The sequence below is a fragment of the Sceloporus undulatus genome, chromosome 2, assembly GCF_019175285.1.
Source record: "Sceloporus undulatus isolate JIND9_A2432 ecotype Alabama chromosome 2, SceUnd_v1.1, whole genome shotgun sequence".
Taxonomy (NCBI): domain Eukaryota; kingdom Metazoa; phylum Chordata; class Lepidosauria; order Squamata; family Phrynosomatidae; genus Sceloporus; species Sceloporus undulatus.
In genome coordinates, this window is record NC_056523.1 from 42,150,314 (window position 1) to 42,176,221 (window position 25,908).

Below are 25,908 nucleotides of genomic sequence, written 5' to 3' on the forward strand. Positions count from 1 at the left end.
AAGGACCTATATTCTGCAAAGTTTAAAGCTGTGATATCATTCCAAGCAGATGAGTTAAGGCACCTGCTTGTGAATGTCAGTTCCTTTATCCTGGTATGACACCTAGGGTGTGTGTAAAACTACTACATGACTTCTGAAGTGGTATCATCTTCACATTCTAAGACAGATGGGGTAAAATTCACTTAATATGAGCTTAGAACTCCCTGCTGTAGGAAGGCCACACTGCACTGATTCTAAGCTCAACTTGCTGTGTTACCCTATTTAAGTGGCAAGTGAAATGTGATGCGTGAAAGCATAAAATATACACATTTTAAAGACGTAAATGGCAACTATGTGACTTGAGCAGCAGCAGAATGGTAGGGAGAGTGGGGAAACTGAACCCCCTCCATTATGCTAATGAAAATCTCCTGCAGAGACCTCTCATTGTAGAGAAGGAAATTCATTTATTATAATGGGTAAAAATGTTAGTTTCTCCACTTACAGTCATGATGCTGCTCCCTTCCTCTTTACCTGCATCTTATCTTATCTTATCTTATCTTATCTTTTATTAACTCCAGTCTCATGCCTGTTTGATTTGAAAATGTTGCTGGTGCATTGTTGGACATTTTTTGTATTGTAAAGGAGACATGCTGAACCATGCATATAGCCTAGAATAGCCAGTGACATGTTCATTATGCAATAAATAATGGATGTTGTAATCATTCAGTTTAAAGGGTTACTGAGTTCCATTCATCAGCACTTTTCTGTTTATCTAGTTATCCTAATCCTCATGCATGCCAAAATATTGGTTCAGTTGTTCTCTTGAGGTAGTGTCAGCAAATCAGAAGACAAGCGTTTTTAAGTCTTCTGAACACATTAAGCCTGACTTTTAGAATTTGAGCAAATTTAAGTTATAAAAACAGGCTGGGACATCTAATGGTGCCATTTCATTTTCTATTAGGCAGGCAGTTTTCTTGTAAACATGAAGGTTCCTTAAGCACTAGACATCAGAAAAATTAATAAATGATGAGAACATATGATTAGATGGCATTATTTATTTTTAATCTTAAAAACTGCCTCATGTGGATACTTTAAAAGAGATTAGGATGTTTCTATACCCTCTTTCCACCCAAACATACACAGTGTTACGGACTGTAATAACAGTTTCCCTAAAATTGCATAAAGTGGGGATATATAACTTAATATGTATACTGAATTATGGATGTTCATATTGATTTAGCTAGGATAAATACACTAAAGAAAATGCCACAGTTGCATGCTTCCTTATCAATCCTGAGCATCAGGGAACTTGCTTTAATACGTACGTACAGAAGGGACTCATGCTTTGCTGAAAATGAATTACTTCTGGTCAAATGGCTAAAAGAGTTTAAGTGGTTTGCCATCTTCCTGACTGTTGCCCCCCTCCCCTCAGCTGCCCCAGAAGTCTACCAGGAAGACAACACACTGTCATGGAGGAGATGAGCATTACAGAATAGCAATTAATCTTAGACCATCTCTCTTGCTGGATGGTCATGAGCAGTGAGCCTGTGTCCTAGCTCCCTGGGCAAAAAAAAGAAAGAAAGAAAAGGGATCTCTTGCTATTCTCTAATGGCTCGCCCTGACTTTGTATACAAAACAGCATTTATCATCTCCACAGGGATCTCTAGGCTACCCTTGTTACCATTTCACTTCTTGCAACATTTCACTTGTTGCAAAGGACGTAAATTCAGTGTTAGCAAAGGAGAATGTAAGGGATGAGAAACACCTAGTGATGTCAGTCCTCAAAGGTTGTTTTTTTTAAATATATATACAATTAACTATGTACCAATTATTGGATGCATGAATAATATGAGAATGAGAGTAATATGACACCATTTACTATGTCACTGTATATAATGGGTCAGGAGCATCCACAAAATTTGATATCTGTGGGGGTCCTGGAACCAAGCCCCAGTGGATAGCAAGCCATTCCCATAGAAAGTTTCCTTTACCACCACCATCACCACCCAGATGATACTAAAATACAAACTCTTAAAAATCAAATTATTATTTCAAAGGCAGTATGGTTTCTTCACCATTTCTAAGTGACTCAATAGTTATGGCATCCTCCCCTTTTTTATGTATAAATTTCCTTAGCTCTTGTGGAGAGGCAGAGAATCTTAAAGTCAGTAACGATCTGGCATCCTAAATCTCATTGTAATATTTCTCTTTGTATCTCTATAGATTGAAGATTGGATATAACTTAAAAGAAGCAGCATTCTAATCGCTACATATTGGACTCCGGCCTCCTTTGACCTCAGGAACTGAAAATGAGGTTGCTATGGGAACTGCTTGTGCTGCAATCGTTCATGTTGTGCCTTGCAGGTAAAGTGTCATTTTTAAACTTTTTGTTCCCCCTTTATTTGTGATTTTTAAATGCCACTGTAATGTTACACATTAATCTAAAAGGACACAGCATTTCATATGCCAATGACACAGCACCAAATTAAGTTGTGCTTCTTGACCTGCACTTAACCAAGAGACTTGAATAGACCAGGGGTGAATGAGGGAGAGGGTTGACTGTATTTGAGAGATCCCTCAGCAGTTTGTATTAGATCAGTTGGATTCCTGACTTCCAGTTGTTTAGCAAGGATAGGATGATCCTGTTAAATTCATAGTGTCAAACTGAAGAAAGAATTGGGTAACCAGAAGTACTTTTTCCCCCTGTTGTATTTTTTGGTCCTGCTGTTTAAAGCTATTGCCTGGAGTAGAATTTCTTAAATATAAGTCTTTTGCATCAGGCTCTGGCTGGTGCATATCAAAGTTCCAGTTAAAAATCAAGTAGATCATAGAATCCATCTCTCTCAACTCTTGCCAGAGCAAGTTTTTATCTTCCTTCTGTAATATTTTCTGCACCTTTTTCACAGCTACATTTAAGTTACTTTACATCATTGTATTCTGCACATTTAAATTCACAAACAGTTTGTTAACAAAGATCCATTTTTTCCCCTCACTAAGAATTCCATGCCCAATTAAAACCTCTTTCGAACTGGTAGGTGCCCTCCACCAGGAAGTGATACAGCTACAAATTGAATGCTTGACATAAATAATAGTGATGCCGCTGTACCAGTTAGGTTACATTGGATGTACAGTGGTGCCTCGGGTTACGAAATTAATTCGTAACGCGGCCGCTTTCGTAACCCGAAAAGCCTTCGTAAGCCGAATTGCCATAGGCGCTAATGGGGAAAAGCCGCGATTCCGTGCGAAAAAGCCGAAAAAAGCACCAAAAGTTTTTTCGTAACCCGAAAAAACATTCGTAACCCGAAACAATAATTCCCTATGGGATTTTTTCGTATCCCGAAAATTTCGTAACCTGGGTATTTCGTATCCCGAGGTACCACTGTACGAAGTTAAATCTAGAGTATGCCTGTTGATTCAATGGGGCTTATGTAAGTATCAGCTTGCCAAGTTTCACTCATTCAGTGAGTGCTGTCTAGCTGGGATTAATGTCTAGATACAGGGGAGTATATATTTTTCTAGTGCATCAGGTGTAGATCCAGCATGGAATAATAGTCTGCATGTTGGATTATGACTGTGGAGACCAGCATTCAATTCCCCACACAGTCATGAAAAGCCACTGGTTCATTTTGGGTGAATCAAACTCCCAGCCCCAGAAAACCCTCGCTTTAGGATCATCATAAATTATAAATGATTTGAAGGCACACAACAGAAAAAACATGTTATATATGGCGATTTTGTAATTTAGATTTTTCAAAGTGTGTTAAAGTTTCATAAATTGCTCAAAATTTGCTAGCTGAATCACACCAAAGCACTGTGGAGCATATTTGCAAAGGGGCTGAGCTGATACCTTACAAGATGTAAGAGAGGAAAGCCATTTTCCAATGCAGTGTCTGGCAGCATTCTTCTGTTAACAGAATTCTTTACTTATTGGCATTCCTAGGGTTATCTTCATCCTTTTAAAAGTTGTTGTTGTTGTTGCTGCTGTTGTTGTTGTTTATTTAACTTTTATTTTGTGGATTGTGGGCTCTTTTATTCTCATACCATCCCAAGAGTTGGCATTTATCATCATACTTAATTTTAAAATAGAATAGACTATTATGTTTTGGCATGCAGATTTTTCAGTTTCTGGCTCTAGGCATCCAAGAATGCAAATGTCAGCCAACCCTTCATTTTCTTATTTGTAGATGAAGGGGCTATCTGTACCTTATTACAATATAAGAAATTTAGTGGTTCTCTTGAACAGAAACTTCAAGAGCTATGAGAATGAGTGGTCTGCGTATTTATAAATGAGACAAGGGCATGAGCTTCCAACTGAGCAGTCACTTTCCCCGTAAAATAGCTGTAGCATTTGCTGCTTACTTCAAGTGTCCTTTTCCAGGAGTCACTGTTTTTCATTCCTCATTCTTGTCAGTCAATGTTTTTTGTCCATAAAGTAGCCTCAGTTCTCATTAGGCTCTATAAAAATACCTTTTATTATTTCCCTGCCCCCTGAAAACTGGGGCATCCAGTATCATATAAGCAAGTAGACTGGATATGTTTTGTGTTTATGTTTAGTGTGACCATATGTGATAAAGTTTGTTAGCAGCACAGGATCTAACGTAATATTTTTTGTTGTTGTTGTCATTGCCATTCTTGCTGCTTTAATCACAATGGATGGTGGAAAAGTGTAAACAGAAGAGTGGCAGGAGAAGTTCATGACACGCTGTAATATTTCATGTCCATCCAATGAACACCACTGAAAGATGGAAACTGAAATATATGATAAAATTTTTAAATATGACTGTTTTTAATACTTTTATTCTACTATATTAATTAAACTACAAATTTTATTGTATCCTTTGGAATCTAGCTTCTATCTAAAAACTGTCCTGTTACTTTTTCTCTTCTTTCTCTCTAATCAAGTAGTCTTGTGCAGGTGAATTTCACTGTCTTGCATGTTCCTCCCATCTCGGCACTTTACAACAATGATGAAGTGTGATAAAGTGTGTTTTCTGTTTTATTTATCCCATATGTTTCTACACAGCATCTTGCTCTCACACACATTTTCTTTGAAACATGTTTATGCATATGTTTACCTCCAAAGTGCATCACATAACCTTTATTTATTGTTTTCAAGTGTGTCTCTACTGATCTGGGGATGGATAGGGGGAATCTTTGCATTATTCAGCTGAAGTTCCTTACTTGCCACCCTGAATCCAAAATGTGATTTCCTTACTCACAAACCACTTTCTGAGCTGCCTTTAGAGGAAATTTTGCTGCTTATTTCAAAGATATGTAGGTACAGGATTGGAACTCTAAGTGGTGAATGAAATTAAATGAAGTAATGGTTTTCCTTGATTCTTCTGCATATTTGGTCTTTTCAAACTTAAAACCAGCAGGTACAATTACAGTCTTATAGACCCCAGCCCTTGTACTTATACAGACAAGCCCTGAAAACAGTTATTCCTCTCAGCAAACACAGAGAGCCCTTCTTCTAGTTGGATTACTTGTTTCAGCCATCATTGAGACCTGATGAGAAATTTAGTATAACTTAGGCCCTCAACAGTCTGGCAAGACACACTGGTGTGATTGATGCCTGCCCTCATGCTGGCATTATGCCAGCATCACGCCACGCACTCCACTGCACCACATAGAGGGTGGTATCACGTCGCGTCTTTGGAGCAGCATGTAAATGCGCTGCGCCAAAGAGCCATAGAAGAGCCACTATGGTGGTAGCTGTGGCACCCCCCTTTTCGTGGCACAAAAAGAAGCCACTTTTTGCGGCTTCTTTTTGCGCCGTGGACCTGCTGGGTTGGAGGGTGTCATGTGGCTGCCACGTCCCCAACCCAGGTCTTCCAGGGGTGGTTCAGAGCTGCCTCTTAGGGGCGGTCTCTTCAGCCCCTTAGTCTTTAAGTATATGCCAAGGAAATTCCTTTAAGAAATACCAACCCCCAATCATTATTTTAATAATTCATTTATTGATCCCCCAACTAGCACACTTGTCTTTCATTGTTCAAGTCTGCCAGGTGTAAGTGGTATTCCAATATGTTGGGAACCATACACATAATGTAGCCAAGTCTTGTCACAAAAAAGTGACAAGACAGGACAGGGCAGACATGGAACAAAAGAAGGACAGTTATCACACCAGCAGGGAGAAATATGACAGCTGCAAGCGTAATGTATAGTCTATGATTGGTTTCAGTTCAGGGAGGTGAGATGGGAAATTGTTCAGGGTGAGTTACTAAATAGATAGATTTAAGCTCAGGCACTGAAGGAAGAAGAGTAATGGTGGGGAACCCTGGCGAGTAGGTTGAGGATGAGGTGAAGGGATTGGCTTCTGGCTTCAGCATCCTTCAAAAACAGCAAATGCCAGACGACATTCATCATAAAAACCGGTGTAGGCGGGGGAGGGGGGGCTAGTCCTGTACTAATAGACTGCCAGTGAATATGTTCTTACTTGGAGCTGATTCAGTCCTTCTCACCCTCTGATCTTTACTGTTCTATACAGTGTTACAGAACAGGCAATGCAATATCTCTCTCTGTCTCCTATTTTGGAGAAAGATTGCTTCAAGCTCTGTAGTATTGTCTTAATATTTCCAGGACTCACTGGGCACAATGCATATTGTTTTTTCCCAGGCAATCTACTCTGGTTTCATCCACCAAGTAGAAACTGGAGAGGGAAATAGAAATAGGGAAGAATAACAGCAAGAAGTACAACACAAAACCATAAGTGTGCACATGCATGCGCACACACACATACCTTAATTTGCTTTCTTAATATCATGCAAAGTCTGTTCTGGATGCCTCTTTTTCCTAGTGTGGCTTCGGACATTGACAAGAAGCATTAATAGAAAGTGACCCATGCTGATTGATTCTGGATCTTATGCAAAAGTGGCAGAATATTAATATCTTCCTCAAATCATAGTATTTATTGTATTCCAACAAGAAAAATTTGTTCATTGTGGCATTACTTTTCTATTAGGAACAGCCTCAGATCAATCATAGAAATTCTGGCTAACAAAATTCATCATACAATTAAGTCCCTATTCCTAAAATGCCATACAATTCCTTGTTAGTTCATTGTTGCTGCAGAGAATAGGTGAGGCCTTTCAAATGTTGTTGGACTGTGACTCCCACCAGTTCTAATCAGCCTAGATACCGGTGATGGGTGATGGGAGTTATTTTCCAACAGCATCTAGAGAGCCACATGTTCTCCACCCATGCCATAGAAAATACATTATTTTATATTATCTGATATGCAACTACTGTACTGTTTTATTATCGATCCCTCTCAGACTACACAGTTGATAGTTTGGTGAGGCACTAGTACTCTTTCACTGAGAATTCAAATATTCCCAACAACTACATATCCAGGATTCCGTGCAATGGAGCCATCACAGTTAAGATGATATCAAAGTATAATAGTTCTGTAGTATGAAAGAGACCTAGAATAAAGTAGGAAATATCAATTTAAGCAAACGAGACATCAACTAAGAATTAAAGTTTGAGACCTAGGTCTACTCCCCAAGGTCTCACCCTTTTGATTCACTAACTATTCATCATCATCTAGTACTTCTAGTTTTAATGCCAGGATTTGACTCTAGAAACTGCTGTATTAACTAAAGATTTTTAACATTGTACTATGCCCCCTGCCTTATGGTTATTCAACTACTGTATCTTTTTTATATGTAGATGCAAGAAGAGACCTTTCTGCAGAAACACAGGGTGAATTAAATTCAATTAAATTACAAGAAACAATAATAGGCTGTTTCTTTCAGAGTTGTGTGATATATTAAGAATAGCTAGCATCTTCCTTTTTGAGGTTTTCCCTTTATTTCTTATTAAATCAGTTTCTGTGGAGGTGAAGTGTAAAAATTAAAGCATCTTCAAATGCCTTTTAAAATTCTAATCACTGTGTCTTTCAATTTTCAAGGAACCAATTTTAATCCTGTCATTTGACACATCTCTATTTAAAACTAGAGACAGAATATAAAAATGCACTCAATATTTGGTACTGCAATAAAGCTGGAGTATATGACCTCACTTTAATTGCTTTCATGTTTCAAAATAAGAGAAGATGTTAATGGGGATTCGGTGTGACTGGACTTAGAAAATAAATAGAAATATTCCCTGGTGCCAACTATAACCTGTTTATTCTGTTATATATCTGTTAACTAAACATTTGAATTTGTCCCACTTCAAGCCTGGTGGAGGTGTATTGCTCTATTGCTATAAGTAGGAAAACAGATTGACATTGGGCCTGTAGAGATGGGCCAAAAAGCACGTACTCAGTACTTGCTAGGGTTGCCTGGGAGCATCCTTTTCAGATGCTCCCTAACCCTAGTACATACTCAGTACGTCAAAATGGTGGCACCCTGTCTACATGGATGCCACCATTTTGACGTAATGGCCGTGTTGCGTCCAAATGGCACGGCACCACCGTTATGTACCGGCACCGCTGAAGGGCACTTGTGGCGCCCTTTCAACGGCACTGAAAGGAGCTCCAAAACGGAGCTCCTTTCGCATCGCGTATCGCTGGCCGAGCGGCCCCTTTCTCTGTCTCCCCGCTGCTGTCGGGGTGTCCTTGGGGCATGCACATACAGTAAATCCCCAACTACACATGAGTTGTGCTGAAAACAGCATTTATAGTGTAGGAATGAATATTTGTGTTGAAATGTTATTTTCCATGCAGTTTCATATGCCAAAAAAAAAGTGTGTGAATTTTACACACAATAAGGCCTGAACTGTGAAGATTCTCATCAGCTCAGGATTTTTCTCATCAGGGTCTCTCATCAGTCTAAAACATCTTTTTCAACCATTTTCCAAATATTTTAAAGTATTATTTCCATGCTTAGATGCAATATCCATACAATTTCGAGAGGACGGAAACAAGTTTGTTTTACATCATGAAAAGTAACGTAGAATACTTGAATAGTGAAATACTATACATGTTAGCTGGCCTTACAAAGCCAGTTGGTTTTATGATCAGAGAAGCATGTACCGGATTTCACTCTCACATCAATACTATACATATCCACATATCCATTCTATGGAACTTAAATCAGAATGACTGGATACATATACTGTCTAAATTGTTAAAGCACAATTTATATCATTTATTTAAATTAAAATTTCCATTTTAAAATCCACAGAAACATTCAATGAAGCTACAAACATGTTTACCATCATGTTACTAGATGGTAGATATAATGAATGACTAAAAGCTTTACACAATCTAAGCCCATTATCGAAAATCTCTGGCTACAAAGCCCATATTCATTGTAGAAAAGTGACAATGAACAGACTGGATCAGACTAAGTCCAGCAATTCCTCCTCAGATCCTGCTCAGATGATGTATTTGAGGACAACCATTGTGAGCTGGTAAGGTTCATTTCAAAGCTAAAAGATTATGAACTTAAACTATATTTCTACTACAGAATCACACACTATTAGAGACAAGAAGCAGTCTCTTATTTCCTGTATACTAAGGATACTAAGAAAGACTATTTTCCAGAGAGGTAGTCATGTTAGTCTTTTAGTATAAAAAGCATCAGAAAAAGTAATATTGGTGGAATACAGACCACCCAAAAAAGGGAGGTCTGCCGCTGCCTCCATTTCCGCTGGCAGGAAGCCTCAGCCGCCAAACAGCGAGGCTTCCCGCCGGTGGAAAAAGAACCCACAAAACAGGTTCTTTTTGCGTCGCACTTGCGATGCCCGAATGCACAAATGGTGTACTTGTGACGTCGCAAGCACAACGCAACATTTTGATGCCCCCATTGTTATGCCCAAGTTTGTAAGGGCAACCTTTTTATGTTGAGAGCGTATGGTGGAAATCTCCTTCCTTCTGAACCTACCCAAGCAGGACTGAGACAGACACTGAGACACCAAATTTGGTTTTATACAATATGCATGTAACATTTATTAAGACATTAAAACAGTACAGACATTCAGTATCTCTCTCACACACACACATATAGAGAAAATGGAGGCACCCACAAAAACAAGGAAATGGTGGGCCAAAATAATTGTGGTGCTAGTCTTGATTAGTAAGGGAACACAAGGAAATTGGATTAAGCGGCATTCTTAACGTGTATTTGAACACCATGAAAAAGATGTGATTTTGGTTTATGCACACCTGCAATCAGTAGGGTGTATATCTTTTTTGCCCACACTATAAATGCTGTTTTCAGCACAGCTCATGTGTAGTTGGGGATTTACTGTATGTGCAAAATTTGCACATAGTTGATTTGCAAAGAAACCAGCATTTTCTGCACGTGGATTAATATTTCTCTGTGGAGATACTATTTTCCATACAGAAAATGCTGTTTCCTGAGCATACAGTGTTGTAATTGGGATTTTTTTTTTCTGCATAAAATACACACATCGTTGATTTGTATAGAAATAAGCATTTTCTGCATAGGAATTAATATTTCTGAACTGAAATATTATTTTCAGCAAACAGAATGCTATTTTCTGTGCAAAACAATGTGGACAAAATCCTGAATTTCAAATATTATTTGGAAACTGGTTTTTGAAGATTTTCTCACATTGGAAAGAAAATTGCTGAAATTACACATCACTCTCTTTGAGAAGACGCATAGTGAAGAATTACATCCCTGGTTGGATCCAGACTTGCTTTACTACAAACAAGAGCTCTCCTAGTTCTAGTAGAGGCTTCTCCAGGCATCTCTGTGTTTGCTGCTTCAGCCTTCCTTCAGCGGTCCACATTACTCCCAAACCAAGCATCCAAACTACTTTTCATACTATTCTTGAGTTTTTTCTCTGCTGTCCAGATAACATTCAGGGCAGAAAAGGGCTGCAGGGGGATTGGACATAGCTAGAAATAACCCATTCCTTCTGCCAAAAGAACATTCTGTGTGCACATTTCCATTGCTAGGGTTTCTGGCAAGTAGCATGCTTATTACTTCTGTAATGATAGTGTATAAAAAGCAATGCCTTAGATGTGGTGCAACTTTTGGTTTTAGAGGAGAATACAGTTTTGCAATTCTGTCTGCCTTGCCTAGCTCCTGGTTCACTCAATAGGGTTAACGGTGGAAAAAGTCCAGTTAATTGTGTCCATTGCTTCATGGCAATTTATGAATGGGTGCATTAAATATTGTGGCATCCTTTCTTCTGAAATTAAACAATAGCTGTTCAGAGGCAGCGAATGCTGTCTTTATAATTATGGTAACTTTTCAAAAGTTTTGCTATAAATTCTGACAGTGAAACCCACTCATTAGCATAGTGCTTCAGCTAGATATTCTTATTTTTATTCTGTGCTTTTGTTGTTGATTACCAACACAATACACAGATTTAGCAGCATAAATAATTTGGCGACACCAGTTGTTAAACAGTCTATTTCATATTAATTAGACTCTGAAACAAGGCAAGCATTACAGCCATTTATAACTGAGTACTGCTTAAGTTGCTAATCAATGAAAGAGGCAACTAATTAACAAGCCAGCAGTCAGCATCTGAATAGAACTTGGTGATTTCCAACTTAATTAAACATCTAAGGTGTCTAAGCCAAGAAATCTTCTATAGAGAAGTACCATCATTTTTCTTTTATGTTTTAAAATTATGAAAGACTTTGTTTCTTAAAAGAAGCATTATGTGCTTTGCATTCCTATTTCATGTTGTTTTGAAAATAACAATCATTAAATCATATTTCAATTGTGCACAAGGGCTGCTACATTAAATTGTTCTCATTATAGTGTCTTAGAAGTTATGTACATTGATTTAATAGATGTTCTTTAGAACTGCTATATCACACTTCACATTCCCCCCCAAATTGTCTATGTATATAAATGTAAACATACCTTATCATGTTTAAAATCTATGCAACATCTTACTGCAGTTAAATATATTGGAATGCTACTGTGCCTTTAAGAACTTGCCTAGAACCATATACGGGATGGGCCTGTTTGGCCTGAATGAAAGTTAAGGAATACAATAACCTGAAAACCAGCATGTGTAGTGGTTTGAGCATTGGGCTACAACTTTGGAGGCCAGGGTTTAAATCTCTCTGCAGTCAAGGAATTCCAATGGGCAGGTGAAATGCTCTCATCCTCAGAGGTAGGCAAAGGCCCATTCTAAACAAATCTTGCCAAGAAAATACCATGACAGGGGCACCATATGTCAGAAATGACTTGAAGGCACACAACAACAAAGATGAAAGAGGTGTTTAAATTAAGTAAATGAGATTTCCCACAGTTATATTAATGTTGTCCTGGACAGCATCCTTGCTATGCAAAGGTTACCTGCTTGGTTTTTTTTTTTCTTCTACAGCATAAATAGTAGGTGTGGGGGTAGTTGCACGATCAGGGCTATAACTGGGGAGATGGCAAAGGTTAAACTATATTCCAACACTATAGTTCTCATTCTCCTCCTCTTTGTTAAAGTTAATAATTTTGAATCAGATGGATTAGAAAGCCTCATCCTGGAGAAGCTGTGTCACAACTGGGTTTCTTCCCCACTAAATTATCAAATTATAATTTTGTTTTTAAAAATATGAGTATCCCCATTTCATTCCCCTGCTTAGGGGTTATCCTTATTTCAGAATAAACTGTCCCTGGACATTCTTTTCTGAGTATACAATCATAGAACGTGTCCATTGGTCACTGTCTGCTGACAAGTAGTTGTATGCCAAAAGCCTGCTTGCTTGCAGTGGTAGATATGAATCATAATATAATAACTGGGAGTCCCCACACATGAGTTAGCCTTGGGGCTATTAAAGAGTTATGCCAAAGTATGTAGTCTGATCCCGGGTCCCTGATGGGAAGTCTGTCTTCCTTGAAGTTAGCAAGCATTAAGAATATTTTTTCTCACCTCCTGGAAAGAACTAGAAAGAAAGTCTAAGAGACAATGAGTATGTGCAGGTATGTGTCCACTTCCTTCTCATGTTTTATTTCTAAGTACAGTTGGATTTCAAAAGAGGAGTTGAGCATCTGGCATGCTGAAACAAGAGTATTTGGGTGCTGGGCCTGAGGTGCCAGAAAACTAAAGAGTGAGAAGAGAAGTGAATAGAGAGGTGATACCAAGTGCTTTAGCAGGAGTGGGAGAAAAGAGTGAAGATTGGAAATATGACTTATTGTGCAGCTTCACTTTTCTGAAAGTCTTTTATGGAAAAGAAATAAAAAGAAAATCCTTCACCTGCAGTGCTTGGAATGAAAGGTAGTCATACAGAAGTATGGCACTGAATGCATAAATAATGTCTAGAAACAATTTTCTTAAAAAGAGGAATTTGTATTACAGCTGGCTCTTTATCACAATTCCATATTGTATGCGCTTGTGTTTATAACTTACTGCTGAAAGTACCTGTAAGCTTTTTTGTCTGTTTGTTCAGCATACCCATTACCTTACTTTAAAAGCCTTTAAAAAAAAACGCTTAAACAAATGAGGCATTTAAAAGATTACACACAGATAAAGGACTCTCAGAATCTGTTGAAAATGGTTCATTGCTGGTCTTGCACAAGGTGAATATTTCTGTACCTACATTCAGGGCCAAGGAGTGCTAGAAACAAGCCAGCATGACAAATATAGAGTGCCTCTGTCATCCTTTGGAGCAATTTTAAAGGAACACAAGAATGTATATTGTTATGTTGCTGAGTGGAGAAACTCAAGAAGATTTTAACAAATGTATATAAAAACTTGTTGTGTTGAAAGAAAGTTAGCCTTGAAGATGATTTATGCTGCCAGCCCCTCCTGTGCTGTTTACTTTCTGGCAAGTTACAGAGAAGTTGTTATGCTGTCCACCTTATAGCTCTTGTAGGAGAAGTCAGTGCAGCTCAATGTGCAGGGACATTGATGGGCCAAACTGGGAAGAATCACATGAAGTGATAATAGGTGAAAGGCATTTAATATGCCGATATAAATTTAAAGTCTTATGCTGCTGATTAAAGAATTTAGAGCTCATGTTTTTCCAATAGGTTTAGGGAAATGAGATGGTAGAAGGAATGACTGGAGGAGTGATCAGAGAAAACATTGGACAAATCCAGTATGATTTTATTTATTTAATTTCTATGCCACCTTTCTCCCAGAAAGGGACCCAAGGCGGCTCCCAAGTGTAACACATACCAGAGTCCATTTTAAAGTGTGTGGTACAGTAATAATTACAAAAAAAGAGTAATCTTCCATTGCCATTACATCCACAGTTATCTAACAGAGATGTATCAAATGAAAGATTTGCTACATCATATACAATTAAGAGTTGAGGAAGAAGACTCTTTGACCCACTGCAACTGTTTTGCTACACATTTTGTTTTGATAAAGGATCTCCTATTAGCTGCAACTGAGATGCCATGATTTTAGTAGCTCCTAAGTATGAATATTTGGTTGTTACTTGTCTTGTCTTGGTTTGTCCATTCTGAAGATGTGGCCAAGTTCCTTGGTAGGTTGAGATCAGCCAGTTCCATACATGATGTCTGCACTTTTGCCTGGATTCAAGTAGCTGCAGGAAGCCTTGATGAGATCAAGCAAAATGGAAGATGCCTCTTTGTAAGGTAGAGAAATACAATCCAGCATTAAGTGGCTGTTATGAGATTTATAAAAAGGGCTACTTTATATTCACTGTGTTTAATGATTCCGGGCAGTCTCTACTTTGCTTTATTTAAACAAGATCATCTGATGGAATCTTAGCTGAATTAGTTTCTGGATGAAGTAAATTGGCTGGAATCATTTTAATGGGGCATGGTCATTCCTCACAAGTTGGTTTCATAAAGTGATGTTCAGAGATCCCTATTTAGACCCTTGAGCATTGGTCTGTGGAATCCCTTTGTGCCTGTGAGGTGCAGTGGTTTGAGCACTGCACTACAAAACCTCATTATAGAGTTCCCTTAAGGTTGCCATAAATTGGAAACAACTTGAAAGCACACAACAACAAAGCAACAACAAAAGTTCTGCCTTGCTTTTCCTCTGTCATCTACTATTTCATACCTGCATGGAAACTCCAGAAGAGAGATCATCTATTTGTTAGTGTTTCATTTAATGTCTTTTTCACAATGTGCGTAAACTGATCAGATTGGTGTGCATTGTGTTCTATGGCAAAGAAATAGAAAGAACAACAACAACTACTACTGCTCCAGAGACAAGGACCCAGAACAATGGATGCAAGCTACAGGAAAAGAGATTCCACCTCAAATAAATAAAGGTTAATAATAATAATAATAACATTAGGAGGAACTTCCTGACAGTAAGGGCTGTTCAACAGTGGAACACACTCCCTTGGAGTGTAGTGGAGTCTCTTTCCTTGGAGGTCTTTAAGCAGAGGCTGGATGGCCATCTGTTGGGGATGCTTTGATTGAGATTTCCTGCATGGCAGAATGGGGCTGGACTGGATGTCCCTTGTGGTCTCTTCCAATTCTATGATTCTGTGAGTGAAATAGAGAGAGATATCAGGGGAGAAGACAGATTGGAAAGGATGGCGGTGATATATCCACTATGTGTATCTGGGAAGGAAATGTGTGTGTATGACAAACGATGAATGGAATGGGATGAGAAAGCAAGCAGTGGCAAGGTGGAAGGTTTTAATGACAGGAATAGGTGATTGACAAGTGTGGAAGGTACTGGTGATGAGTGGGAAAGAGGTATATAGACATATATGGATGGATAAATGTTGATTAGTTTCACCTAATTTTGACATTGATCCTTGTCTCAGGGATGGTTACTGTAAGAAAATGTGACTCTTGGTGAAAAAGATTCCTTGCTGACATCCAGGTCCTGTTCTAAGTTGCATTGATTGAACTAGTATCAAGAAACTCAATTGTGGTTTCTTTGTTTTTGTTTTTCTTGTTATTTTGTTTTTGTCTGATCAAGTGATCTTCAGAGTTAGGTGGTAGTTTGTCTTCCTAAGCTCCTTTTAAAATAACTGCAATACACATAAAATATTCTGAAGCTTCACTTTCCCCCCTTTGGTGATGCAGAGTTAAATGTCTGCCAAAAGAGATTTCAGAACTGATGTGTGAAAGGTTGTTAACTTTCTGTTAACCTTATACATTTGAGTCAGCAGCTGATTTCACAGCTCATGCATTGGGTTAAAGGTAACAAAAACTTCAACACTATTATATTTAGTGCTGAAATAGCACTGAAAAGTAGCATGTTAATAGGAATGCTGACATTCTATGGCATGTAAATTATTTCTAAAACAATAACTGTGCAAATAGCTGGAAGATTCAAACAAAAACATGGATGATTTTGTAGCTAGAGAAGAAAACATGAAATAATAGATCTGAATTTATCTTTTAGCAATCCATAGCTGTCATTTGGGGTATGCTGACTTTTTGAAGAAGGCTTGGGAGTAGGATTGCTTATTCTAGTCTCCCTAATCTAAGGAGCATAATTTGCATGGTACACATTTGTGTATACAGTGGGCCCTTGCCTTACACGGGGGATACGTTCCGGACCACCACCACTCACGTAAGGCGAATTCCACCTATGCTCAAGCCCCATTCATTTGAATGGGAGTCGTGTGTGGCGATGCAGCAGCGCGGGAGCATGCAGGGTGCCATGAGCGTGCGCCCCATTCATTTGAATGGGATGTGCCACCCCTTGCACCCCACATGCTCCCCGTGGCTTGAGTGCATACACTCAAGTCCACATAAAGTGCACCCGCATACAACACAGGCACACTGTACTATGCAAAAGAAATATGTTATACAAATGTAAAACATTAATTACTGAATTCTTTTTCTACCACTGTGTTTTATCCTTCCCATCATTTATACTGTAAACATTGATCTGAGAAAGCCAGTACATGTTAACAGCTAATGATATGGAACTGGGCTTATATTGGCATATATTGAAGAGTGTCTCCCAACAATCAGTTCTGAACACATAGTTTTTTGTGGGTTTTTTGAGCTATGTGGCCATGTCCTAGCAGGGTTTCTTCCTGACATTTCGCCAGCATCTGCGGCTGGCATCTTCAGAGAATGTTTGCCTGGAAAGGTCTTGGCTATATATATTGTGTGACCTGGAAAGGCAGGAGTGATTTGCATGCATATTGTTTGTTGCTAATGGCAGGCCTCAGGGTGTGAGGGTCTGCACAAAAGGATTAATGTCTGCTTGGTGGTGCTCATTGTCTGCTGGGAGAGTTCTCATTTGCATTTGTTGAGTCTTTATCTTGCTGTCTTTCAGGAGTGGTAGCCAAACCTTGTTTACTTTAAGGGTTTCCTCTTCCCTATTGAAATTGTCCAGGTGTTTGTGGATTTCAATGGCTTCCCTGTGCATCCTGACATGGTAGTGGTTGGCGTGGTCCAGAACTTCGGTGTTTTCAAACAGTATTTTATGCCCAGGATGGTTTGTGGCATGTTCTGCTACTGCTGATTTTTCTGGCTGGCCCAGTCTGCAGTGTCTCTTGTGTTCCTTGATTCTTGTGTGCACACTGCGTTTGGTGGTCCCTATGTAGACTTGTCCGCAGCTGCATGGTATGCAAATATGCATGCAAATCACTCCTGCCTTTCCAGATCACACAATATATATAGCCAAGTCCTTTCCAGGCAAACATTCTCTGAAGATGCCAGCCACACATGCTGGCGAAACGTCAGGAAGAAACTCTGCAAGAACATGGCCACATAGCCCGAAAAACCCACAAAAAACTATGGATGCCAGCCATGAAAGCCTTTGACTTCACAGTTCGGAACACCATTTTGAAGAAAACTGTGTATTTCAAAGAATTAATGGATGTTGACCTGGGAGAGACACTATAGATTAACAATTAAGAGTGCTAGATTCTGACGTCTACAGTGTTGCGACATAAAGAATGCAATAGAAGAGATTCTTTGCACATAATGGCCACACACACACACACTTCATCATAACTCAAAAATAATTGTGGGTCCTATTGGAGAGGACTGAGAGGTGTCGTGATAGCCACCTCTCAGTATCGGAAGGGGTGTCCTGTAGAAGATGGAGCAAGCTTGTTTGCCCATCCACCCCAGGAATAACAAGAGAAGACAACGGATAGTGGATTCAAACAGGGACATTTATTAACTTGACCTATTTATTAATTCTTAACAGAATTGCAAACCAGGTGGGGAAATAGCCAAGGATGTGAGTAGCTGCAGCCGGTGGTCTATCTCTGAGACCACTTCCACAGCCTTCCCTGGGTGATAGCACCTGAGCCCCAACAGTAACCCAAAATCTGGGTTATGTGTTGGCCGGCCTGCATCAGGAAGACTAACATGAAAGTCCCTCTCCCAGTGCTCAAGAGTTAAGGGGAGGGGTTTATCCTCCATGTAGTCCCAAGGAGTATCTCTTTCTCCACCTCCCAGGTCCCAAGGCGCAAAGAGGTGGTTCCGTAGACTTCCCTTCCACCCAAACAGTGTCCTAGGTGCTCACTGAAATCCAAATTTCTTTCAAATCATGCCAAATCAACCTATTTAGACACCACCCAAGCCAATTTCCCAAGGTCCGTCTGGAAACAGCATGGGGTAGGCGAATAAGCCCTTGGAAAGGGGAAACATTCCTACCTAGCTCTGAAGCAACTAATTTAACTTCACACTGCACCGGTGGTGGGAGGGTGGGTCGACTGCAAAATTGAAGTGAAGAAGCTGAGGGCAGCAGACCATAAGTTGGTTCTGGCCATGCCCCCAAAACCTTCCAGCCTTGGCAAAACTGCTGAGGCATCTTTTCAATCTTGTCTCCCTGTTGGCGTGGGCAAACCATGCGTCCCATCCCAACCCTTTGTGTGGGAGTGGGATGCAAATTCCTGCTGCTCCAGAGACCAAAATAATGAACCAGTGAATTCAAAATATAAGAAAGATTCCATCAACTTTAGTCAGAAATTCATTATTCATCTAAACTTTAGTAAGAAATTCAAGTGGGCTGTTGGACAGAAAAATAGACAGGCTTGGAAGGTGGTAGAGTCTTCTTATTTGGAGGTCTTTAAACAGAGATTGCATGTCCATTTCCTATTTATTTATTTATGGTATTTATACCCCACCCTTCAGACTTAAAGGCTCTTAGAGCAGCTTACATGAATGCTTTGTTTTTTGTATTTCAACATGGTGGGGGATGGAATAAATGACCTTTGCAATCCCTTCCACCGCTTTGATTTCATAATACTAACATTCTTATATGGCAGCTTTCTTGATAATTATGTTCAGAATCGATCTTAGTTCATATATATTCGAGTATGAACCCAGTCTCTCACTTTTCATTTTTTCCTGCTCCGCTGACCTTGATCTTATCTACCAAGTAACAGTGTGTGTGTTTTTTAAAAAAAGAATACAAAATCCTGTATTCACTACTTAGATTGTACTAATTGAAATGCATGGGACTTGGTAAATGAATCATAACTAGAATCCCATTGATGTCAGTGTGTCTACTCTAGGTAAGACTAATATTGGACTTAGCAAAGTAATGAAATATAGAAGGAACTTGCTTTTTCAGCAATGTAGGGATAATTGTACATATATAGTGATTTGATAGCCAAGATAAAAATGTGTTATTACTTGGCCCTAATGAGAATGTATTTGTCATCGTTATTCCTTTATCTGAGCATAATAAAGTAGCAGCTTCAAAATGATTGGGACTCCAAGATCTCGTGTAAGTTTATTCATAACAATGGAGCCATACACATTAATTCAAGTAAGGAGAAGTTCCATTAATTTTACTACAGAAATTTATTAGTATTTGTTATGCAGTGAGATGGAAAATGTGATAGCTATCTATGCAAATATATTTCTTTCTGTCATTAGCTTGTGTAGGGTGCCAGACTTTAACCAGCCCTTGAAGAGTAAAGATTGTTTTCATATAAATGGTGCTTTATAAGGCTGATTCTCTTTTATTTCATTTTAAGTGACCAAAATATTGGCTCACAATTTAGTTATACTAACAAATTAGCGCTCAGAACAGTACATTTAAATATATTGTATCAATGCTTCAGCAAAAACTTTGAAATGAATCTAATGAATGTGTATGTGTGTGCATGCGTGTGCACATGTGTATGTGCATGCATATGCACAGATACAGCTTTGAAAAATTGGCATTATCCCAAGTATTTTCTGAACAGAGTTTTGCTTGTTATTTATTTGTAATATTACAAGTGTGCATACTCAGGAGAGACTGATTGTGAGCTTCCCAGGGTTTATTTTATTTTTTAAATGAGTTTTTAAATTTGAATGAATAAAAAATAGCCAGTGTCACTTTCATTCACCTGTGTACCTCTTGTTCCCTGGACCAACAAGTGGCAGGCATCAGATTTTTCAGGAGTAAGAAGACTCCTTGCTATGATAAGGACCTGCTCAGGAGCAGAAGACCTTGAGTTTAGGTCCAAATAATTGTAGCTCATTTGCGGTAGAGCTAAGGAGGACCGAGATATAATTTCAACACATGTCTTATTGCTGTGAAACTCAGCTTGCCTTTTCCTGATTCCAAGTGAGAGGTTAAGTGTGACAGAGGCAAACCTCCCTAAAACCAACACTGTGTGTTTTAAGAAGAGAAAGAATATTTGCCATCATTTCCTAACTGTCCAGAAAGTGGCATTTCTATCACTCAGGACACTCAGTTGGGTAGAATAACACAAAACTAAGAATTCTGTGCAGTTGTCACCTGGAACCCAATTCCAAAATCTGGGTAGTGACTTATGAGAAACATTTTTATTTGTTCTTGACAAATTTATTCAGGAATTTTCTATGCTTGTTTCAAAATGTGTGCAGAACACAGCTTTCTTAAGATAGGAGGAGGTTTTAATCTGCATGTGTAATGAATAATAATAATTAATAATTTGTTTTATTTATATACTGCTATTCCAAAGATCATAGCGGTGAACAGCAAGTAAGCTAATTAGCAAGTAAGCTAATTTGCCCCCAACAGTCTGGGTACTCATTTTAGCGACCTTGGAAGGATGCAAGCCTGAGTCGAGCTTGGGCCCTTTTGCTGGTCTTGAACTCACAACCTTGTGGTTTCGAGTGAATGGCTGCAGTACAGGCATTTAACCACTGCGCCACCAGGGCTCCTTTTCCCTTGTTCCCCAAAGCTTAACTGCCACGCTTTTCTCACCCAGGACCATAAACTGCTGTTTGTTGTTGTTGCATACCTTGAAGTTGTTTGTGACCTATGGTGACCCTATAGTGGTCTTTTCTTGGTATGTTTCTTCAGAGGGGATTATCATTGCCATCTTATCAATAATATTTTTTTAACTTTTCTAAATTAACGGTTTTACTTCTGTCTTTTTAAATTATTTTGTCGTTTTGAATTATTGTAGCCCTCATTGAATCCCATTTGGGAGAAAGGCAGGATATTGAAATAAATAAATAATCTTCTGAGGCTAAGAGAGTGTGACTTGCCCAAGTGTGAGCAAGTGACTCACCAAGTGAGTTTCCATGGATGAGTCCCCAGAGTTCTAGTCCAATGCTCAAACTACTATGCCATGCTGGCTCAATTGCTGTGGTTGGGTCCAAACCCCCACTGATTCCTTTTTTTAGGGAAACCTGAAGCCAAGGGAAAAACAATTTAAGTCATGCCCACTTCTGTTGTTGGTGTGCCTCAGACACCTGGGTTGAACGTTGGGGAGGAGGAGCAGCACTGCTATCCAAAAGCATGATGGAGAAAACAAGATGCCTTGGATGCAAATTTCCAAAATCATCCCCTCTCTGAGTCTGACTGCATAATGCATATCCTCTTATATATTTAATCATGCAATTTAAAAGTAAAGTTGCATTCCACAAGAGTCCTCTGAGTTTCTTATTGAGCCAGGGGAATGAACACACACACACACACACACACACACACACACACACACATGCACGCACACAAGGCATATGGCAACTCTAAGGCAAACCTATCACAGGGTTTTCTGACGCTTAGAGTGTGTGACTCACCCAATGTCACGCAGCAGGTTTCTGTGGCTGAGTGGGGAACTGAACCCTGATCTTCAAGGTTGCAGTCCAATGCTCAAACAACTGCACCTCTCCCTCTTGTTTTTTCTGTGTGATATTCCATATTTTAAAATCTAGTTTTATTTTTTATTCACACACACACACACACACACACACACACACACACACACACACACACACACGGCAGAAGGCTTGAGCGCTTTTATGGTTGATTTTAAAATTTTAAGCAAAACCACTTCAACCTCCATTATAAAGCACATGTGTTATCTGTGACATTACCATCTTAGTACAATGCCAAAGGGAAAGAGTGTAGTGGTTAACCAGCTTGTGGCTGTTCAGCCATTTATGTTTTAACTTTTAATAACTAAAAATGATGCAATGGCACAAAGAGGTCAGGCTCATGAAAGTGACAAAAGAAATGAAGCTCAGACGGGATATTGTCTCTCTGCCCCCTGGTTGTCATAGAAATGGAGCTTCTGTGCTATGAAGCTTTTCTGTACTGACCTTGATAACTTAGTCACCTTCAGCATTGCAATAAAAAAAGGTTATGCAGGATATAAATTCAGGATAAGTACAAGTTCATGGCTATGAATACAGGTTTCATAGACTGAACAGGCTTCTTCTTGGATACATGTTTTCTTGCATTTCACTTTCTTTGAATAACTGCTTTAAAGTTAATCGGAAGAAGGCTTGAAAGAAAAGTCCCAGATCACCAGGCATGGAGATCTCAGGGCAAGTAGAACGGACATGGTAGGAACTACCTTGGAATTTATCTGGTGCACACAAGTTCCAGAATGCAGGTTGCTGAGTAGGAAAGAAACAAATATAAGTGAATAATGGTGGTGAAAACAATTTAAGATTATAACTTTGTTGTTGGTAACTGCCACTGAGCTGACCACGATTTATGGTGACCCTCTGTATGATACATCTCCAAACCCCCTTATCCTCCACTGTTCTGTTTAGGTACTGCAAACTAAGGCCTCACTGACAACCTTTTTTTTTTTTCATCCATCTGATATTTAGTAGCAGTGTGACTCGGGTTACGAAATTAATTAATCATTCCGTGGCACGGTCGTAACCCGAAAAGCCTTCGTAAGCCGAATTGGGCCATAGGCGCTAATGGGGAAAAGCCGCGATTTCCGTGCGAAAAAGCGAAAAAAAACCCAGAAAGTTTTTTTCGTAACCAACCCGAAAAACATCGTAACCCGGAACAATGTTGTTCTCCTATGGGGATTTTTTTCCGTATCCTCCCCCGAAAATTCGTAAAAACCTTGGGTAATTGTCCCGTATCCCGAGGTACCACTGTATATGTGTCTTTTTGCTACCCTCCATTTTCCTAGCATTATTGTCTTTTCTCATGACTCATACCTTCTTATGATGTGGCCAGTCTAAGTTCCTTCATATTGGCTTCCAGGGACAGTTTAGGCTTGATCTGTCCTAGAACCCATTTATTTGTCTTTTTGACTGTCCACAGTATCCTCAGCACACTTCTCTAGCACTACATCTCAAATGAGTTGGTTTTGTTTTTATCTGTTTTCTTCACTGGCTAGTTCTCACCTCCATACATAGTGCTGGTCAAATACAGTGGTCTGGATGATTCAGATTTCTCATCAGGACCATCAAGTGTATTGGTACTCCCATTTTTTAAGAGCTTTCCATAGCTTTTTGTGATCTATACAGTCAAAGGCTTTGCTATAGTCTATAAGGCGCTGGTCTTCTTCTGAAATTTCTGGGTGCTCTCCATTAGCCATTGTATGATTGCAATGTGGTCCCTAGTGCCTCTTCTTTTCCTGTACACTGCTTGCACTTCTGGAATTTCTCTTTCCATAGATGATTGGAGTCTATGCCTCAGATTTCTAAACAGAATGTTGCATGTGTGAAAAATTAATGCTATGGTTTTGTAGTTAGTGCAGTATTTTGGATTGCCTTTTTGTGTGTAGGAATATATATTGTTTCCAGTTTGTTGGCCATCATTTTGTTTTCCATATTTGTTGACATATTTTATTCAAAACTTTGATTGATTTTGTCTGTATGGATTGTAGTAGTTCAATTGAAATATCATTTGTTTCTGATTATTCTTTTTCCACATTTCTCTTATTTCAGCTTCCACCTCTCTTTCTAGAATTTGCAGTTCATCTTCATATGGTTCTTCTGTCCATGTGTCATTCATTTTATCATCTCTTTTATATAGCTCTTCTGTGTATTGTTTCCACAATCCCTTTATTTCTTATTGTTCCTGTAGTATGTTCTTCTTCTGATACAGTTACCAGCTTGGTAGATGAAGGGAATGCTGTGGACATACCATATCTTGATTCCAGTAAGGCCTTTGACAAGGTCCCCAAACAAGCTAGTAAAATGTGGGCTAGACAATACAACTGTTGGTAGATTTCTAATTGGTTGACCGGCCAAATCCAGAGAGTGATCAGAAAAGTGACCAGTGGAGTGCCACAGGGTTTTGTCCTGGGCCCAGTGCTATTCAACATTTTTATCAATGACTTGGATGAAAGAATAGGGGACATGCTCATTAAATTCGCAGATGACAGAAAATTAAGAGGAGTAGCTAATACCCCAGAGGAGAGGATCAAAATTCAAAATGCCCTAAATAGATTAGAAACCAGCGCCAAAACTGACAAAATAAATGTCAACATGGAGAAATGTAACATACTGTACTTAGGTTAAAAAAAAGGAAATGCATAGATATAGGATGGCGGACACCTGGCTTAACAAGGGATCTGGGAGTCCTAGTAGACCACAAGTTGAACATGAGTGAACAGTGTGATGCGGCAACTAAAAAGACCAATATGATTCTAGGCTGCAACAATAGAAGTATAGTGTCTAGATCAAGGGAAGTAATAGTGCCACTCTGTTCTGCTTTGTTCAGGCCTCGCCTGGAATACTGTGTCCAGTTCTGGGCACTACAATTTAAAAAGGATCTTGACAAGTTGGAGCATGTCTAGAGGAGGGTGACCAAAATGGTGAAGGGCCCTACAGGAGAGACATAGGAAGCTGGGTATGTTTAGCCTGGAGAAGAGACGGTCAAGAGGTGATACGATTGCCCTGTTTAATTATTTGAAGGGAATCATATTGAGGATGGAACAAGCTTGTTTTCTCCTGCTCCAGAGACTAGAACATGAAACAATGGATGCAAGCTACAGGAAAAGAAATTGTACCTAAACATTAGGAGGAACTTCCTTGACAGTAAGAGCTGTTTGACAGTGGAACATAGTCCCTCAGAGAGTGGTGAAGTCTCTTTCTTTGGAGGTTTTTGAACAGAGGGCGGATGGCCATCTGTTGAGGATGCTTTGAATTGTCTGCATGGTAAGGAGTTGGATTGGATGGCCCTTGTGGTCTTTTCCAACACTATGATTCTATTATTCTAACCTATGGACTGAATAACTGGACTGGGTTATTGTTTTATGTCTTGGAACATCAGAATTTTGCAACAATTTGACTTGTTTCTTCCCTAGCAAGCCAGAGGAAGAATTTGGTGCTTGTTTAAAAGTTGGTTTCTCTGATTTTTTGAGAGACAAACAAGTCAAATGGCCAACCACTTCCATGTTCCAATGTAAAAAAGAAAAGAAAAGAAACCACAGAATGAAGTACTTGGCTAGTTTAACTGTGACTGTTGCATTCCAGGGTGATTGGAAGGTAGGAGCAAGAATGCTGGGTTAGCCATGGAAACCCAGGGTTCCCCCAGTGCCCTGGCTTCCTATGGCAGCCAGATATGCTCATTGTTGCTTGAGTAAAAATCTAAGGTGTACCTTGCTCCATTCAAAGAGCAAGTCATGTTAGTCTGTCACAGCATAAAAAAGTGAAGGGGTTGGTACAGGGAGAGAAGGAATCTTGAAGAACCATTAAGACATCTATTTTGGCATGATTTTTGTGGATTGCAGTTCACTTTTTCCAACACACTCTTGGAGTTAATACCAAACCATAAGTGTATCAGCAGTTACATAGTTGAGGAGGAGGCATTTTATTTCTTCATTCAGAAAGCAGCGTTCCAATCAGTTACAAAATTCCTGTTCACAAATTTGTTGCAAATGTCTTTTGGAACATTTCCACTCAAAATCAACCATGATCACGTTTCTAGCTATCCCCCCAGAGGTGAAAGACA

General features: G+C 39.3%; 1 protein-coding gene across 1 annotated transcript in view; it reads left to right on the top strand.

The window, feature by feature from the left end:
* Positions 1 to 25,908, top strand: part of LOC121922547 (contactin-4-like) — a 418,703-nt gene that overhangs the window by 41,410 nt on the left and 351,385 nt on the right. Inside the window, 1 exon segment of the mRNA XM_042452129.1 lies at positions 2,203 to 2,343. Coding sequence (XP_042308063.1) covers positions 2,289 to 2,343 — 55 coding nt within the window. The 5' untranslated portion in view covers positions 2,203 to 2,288.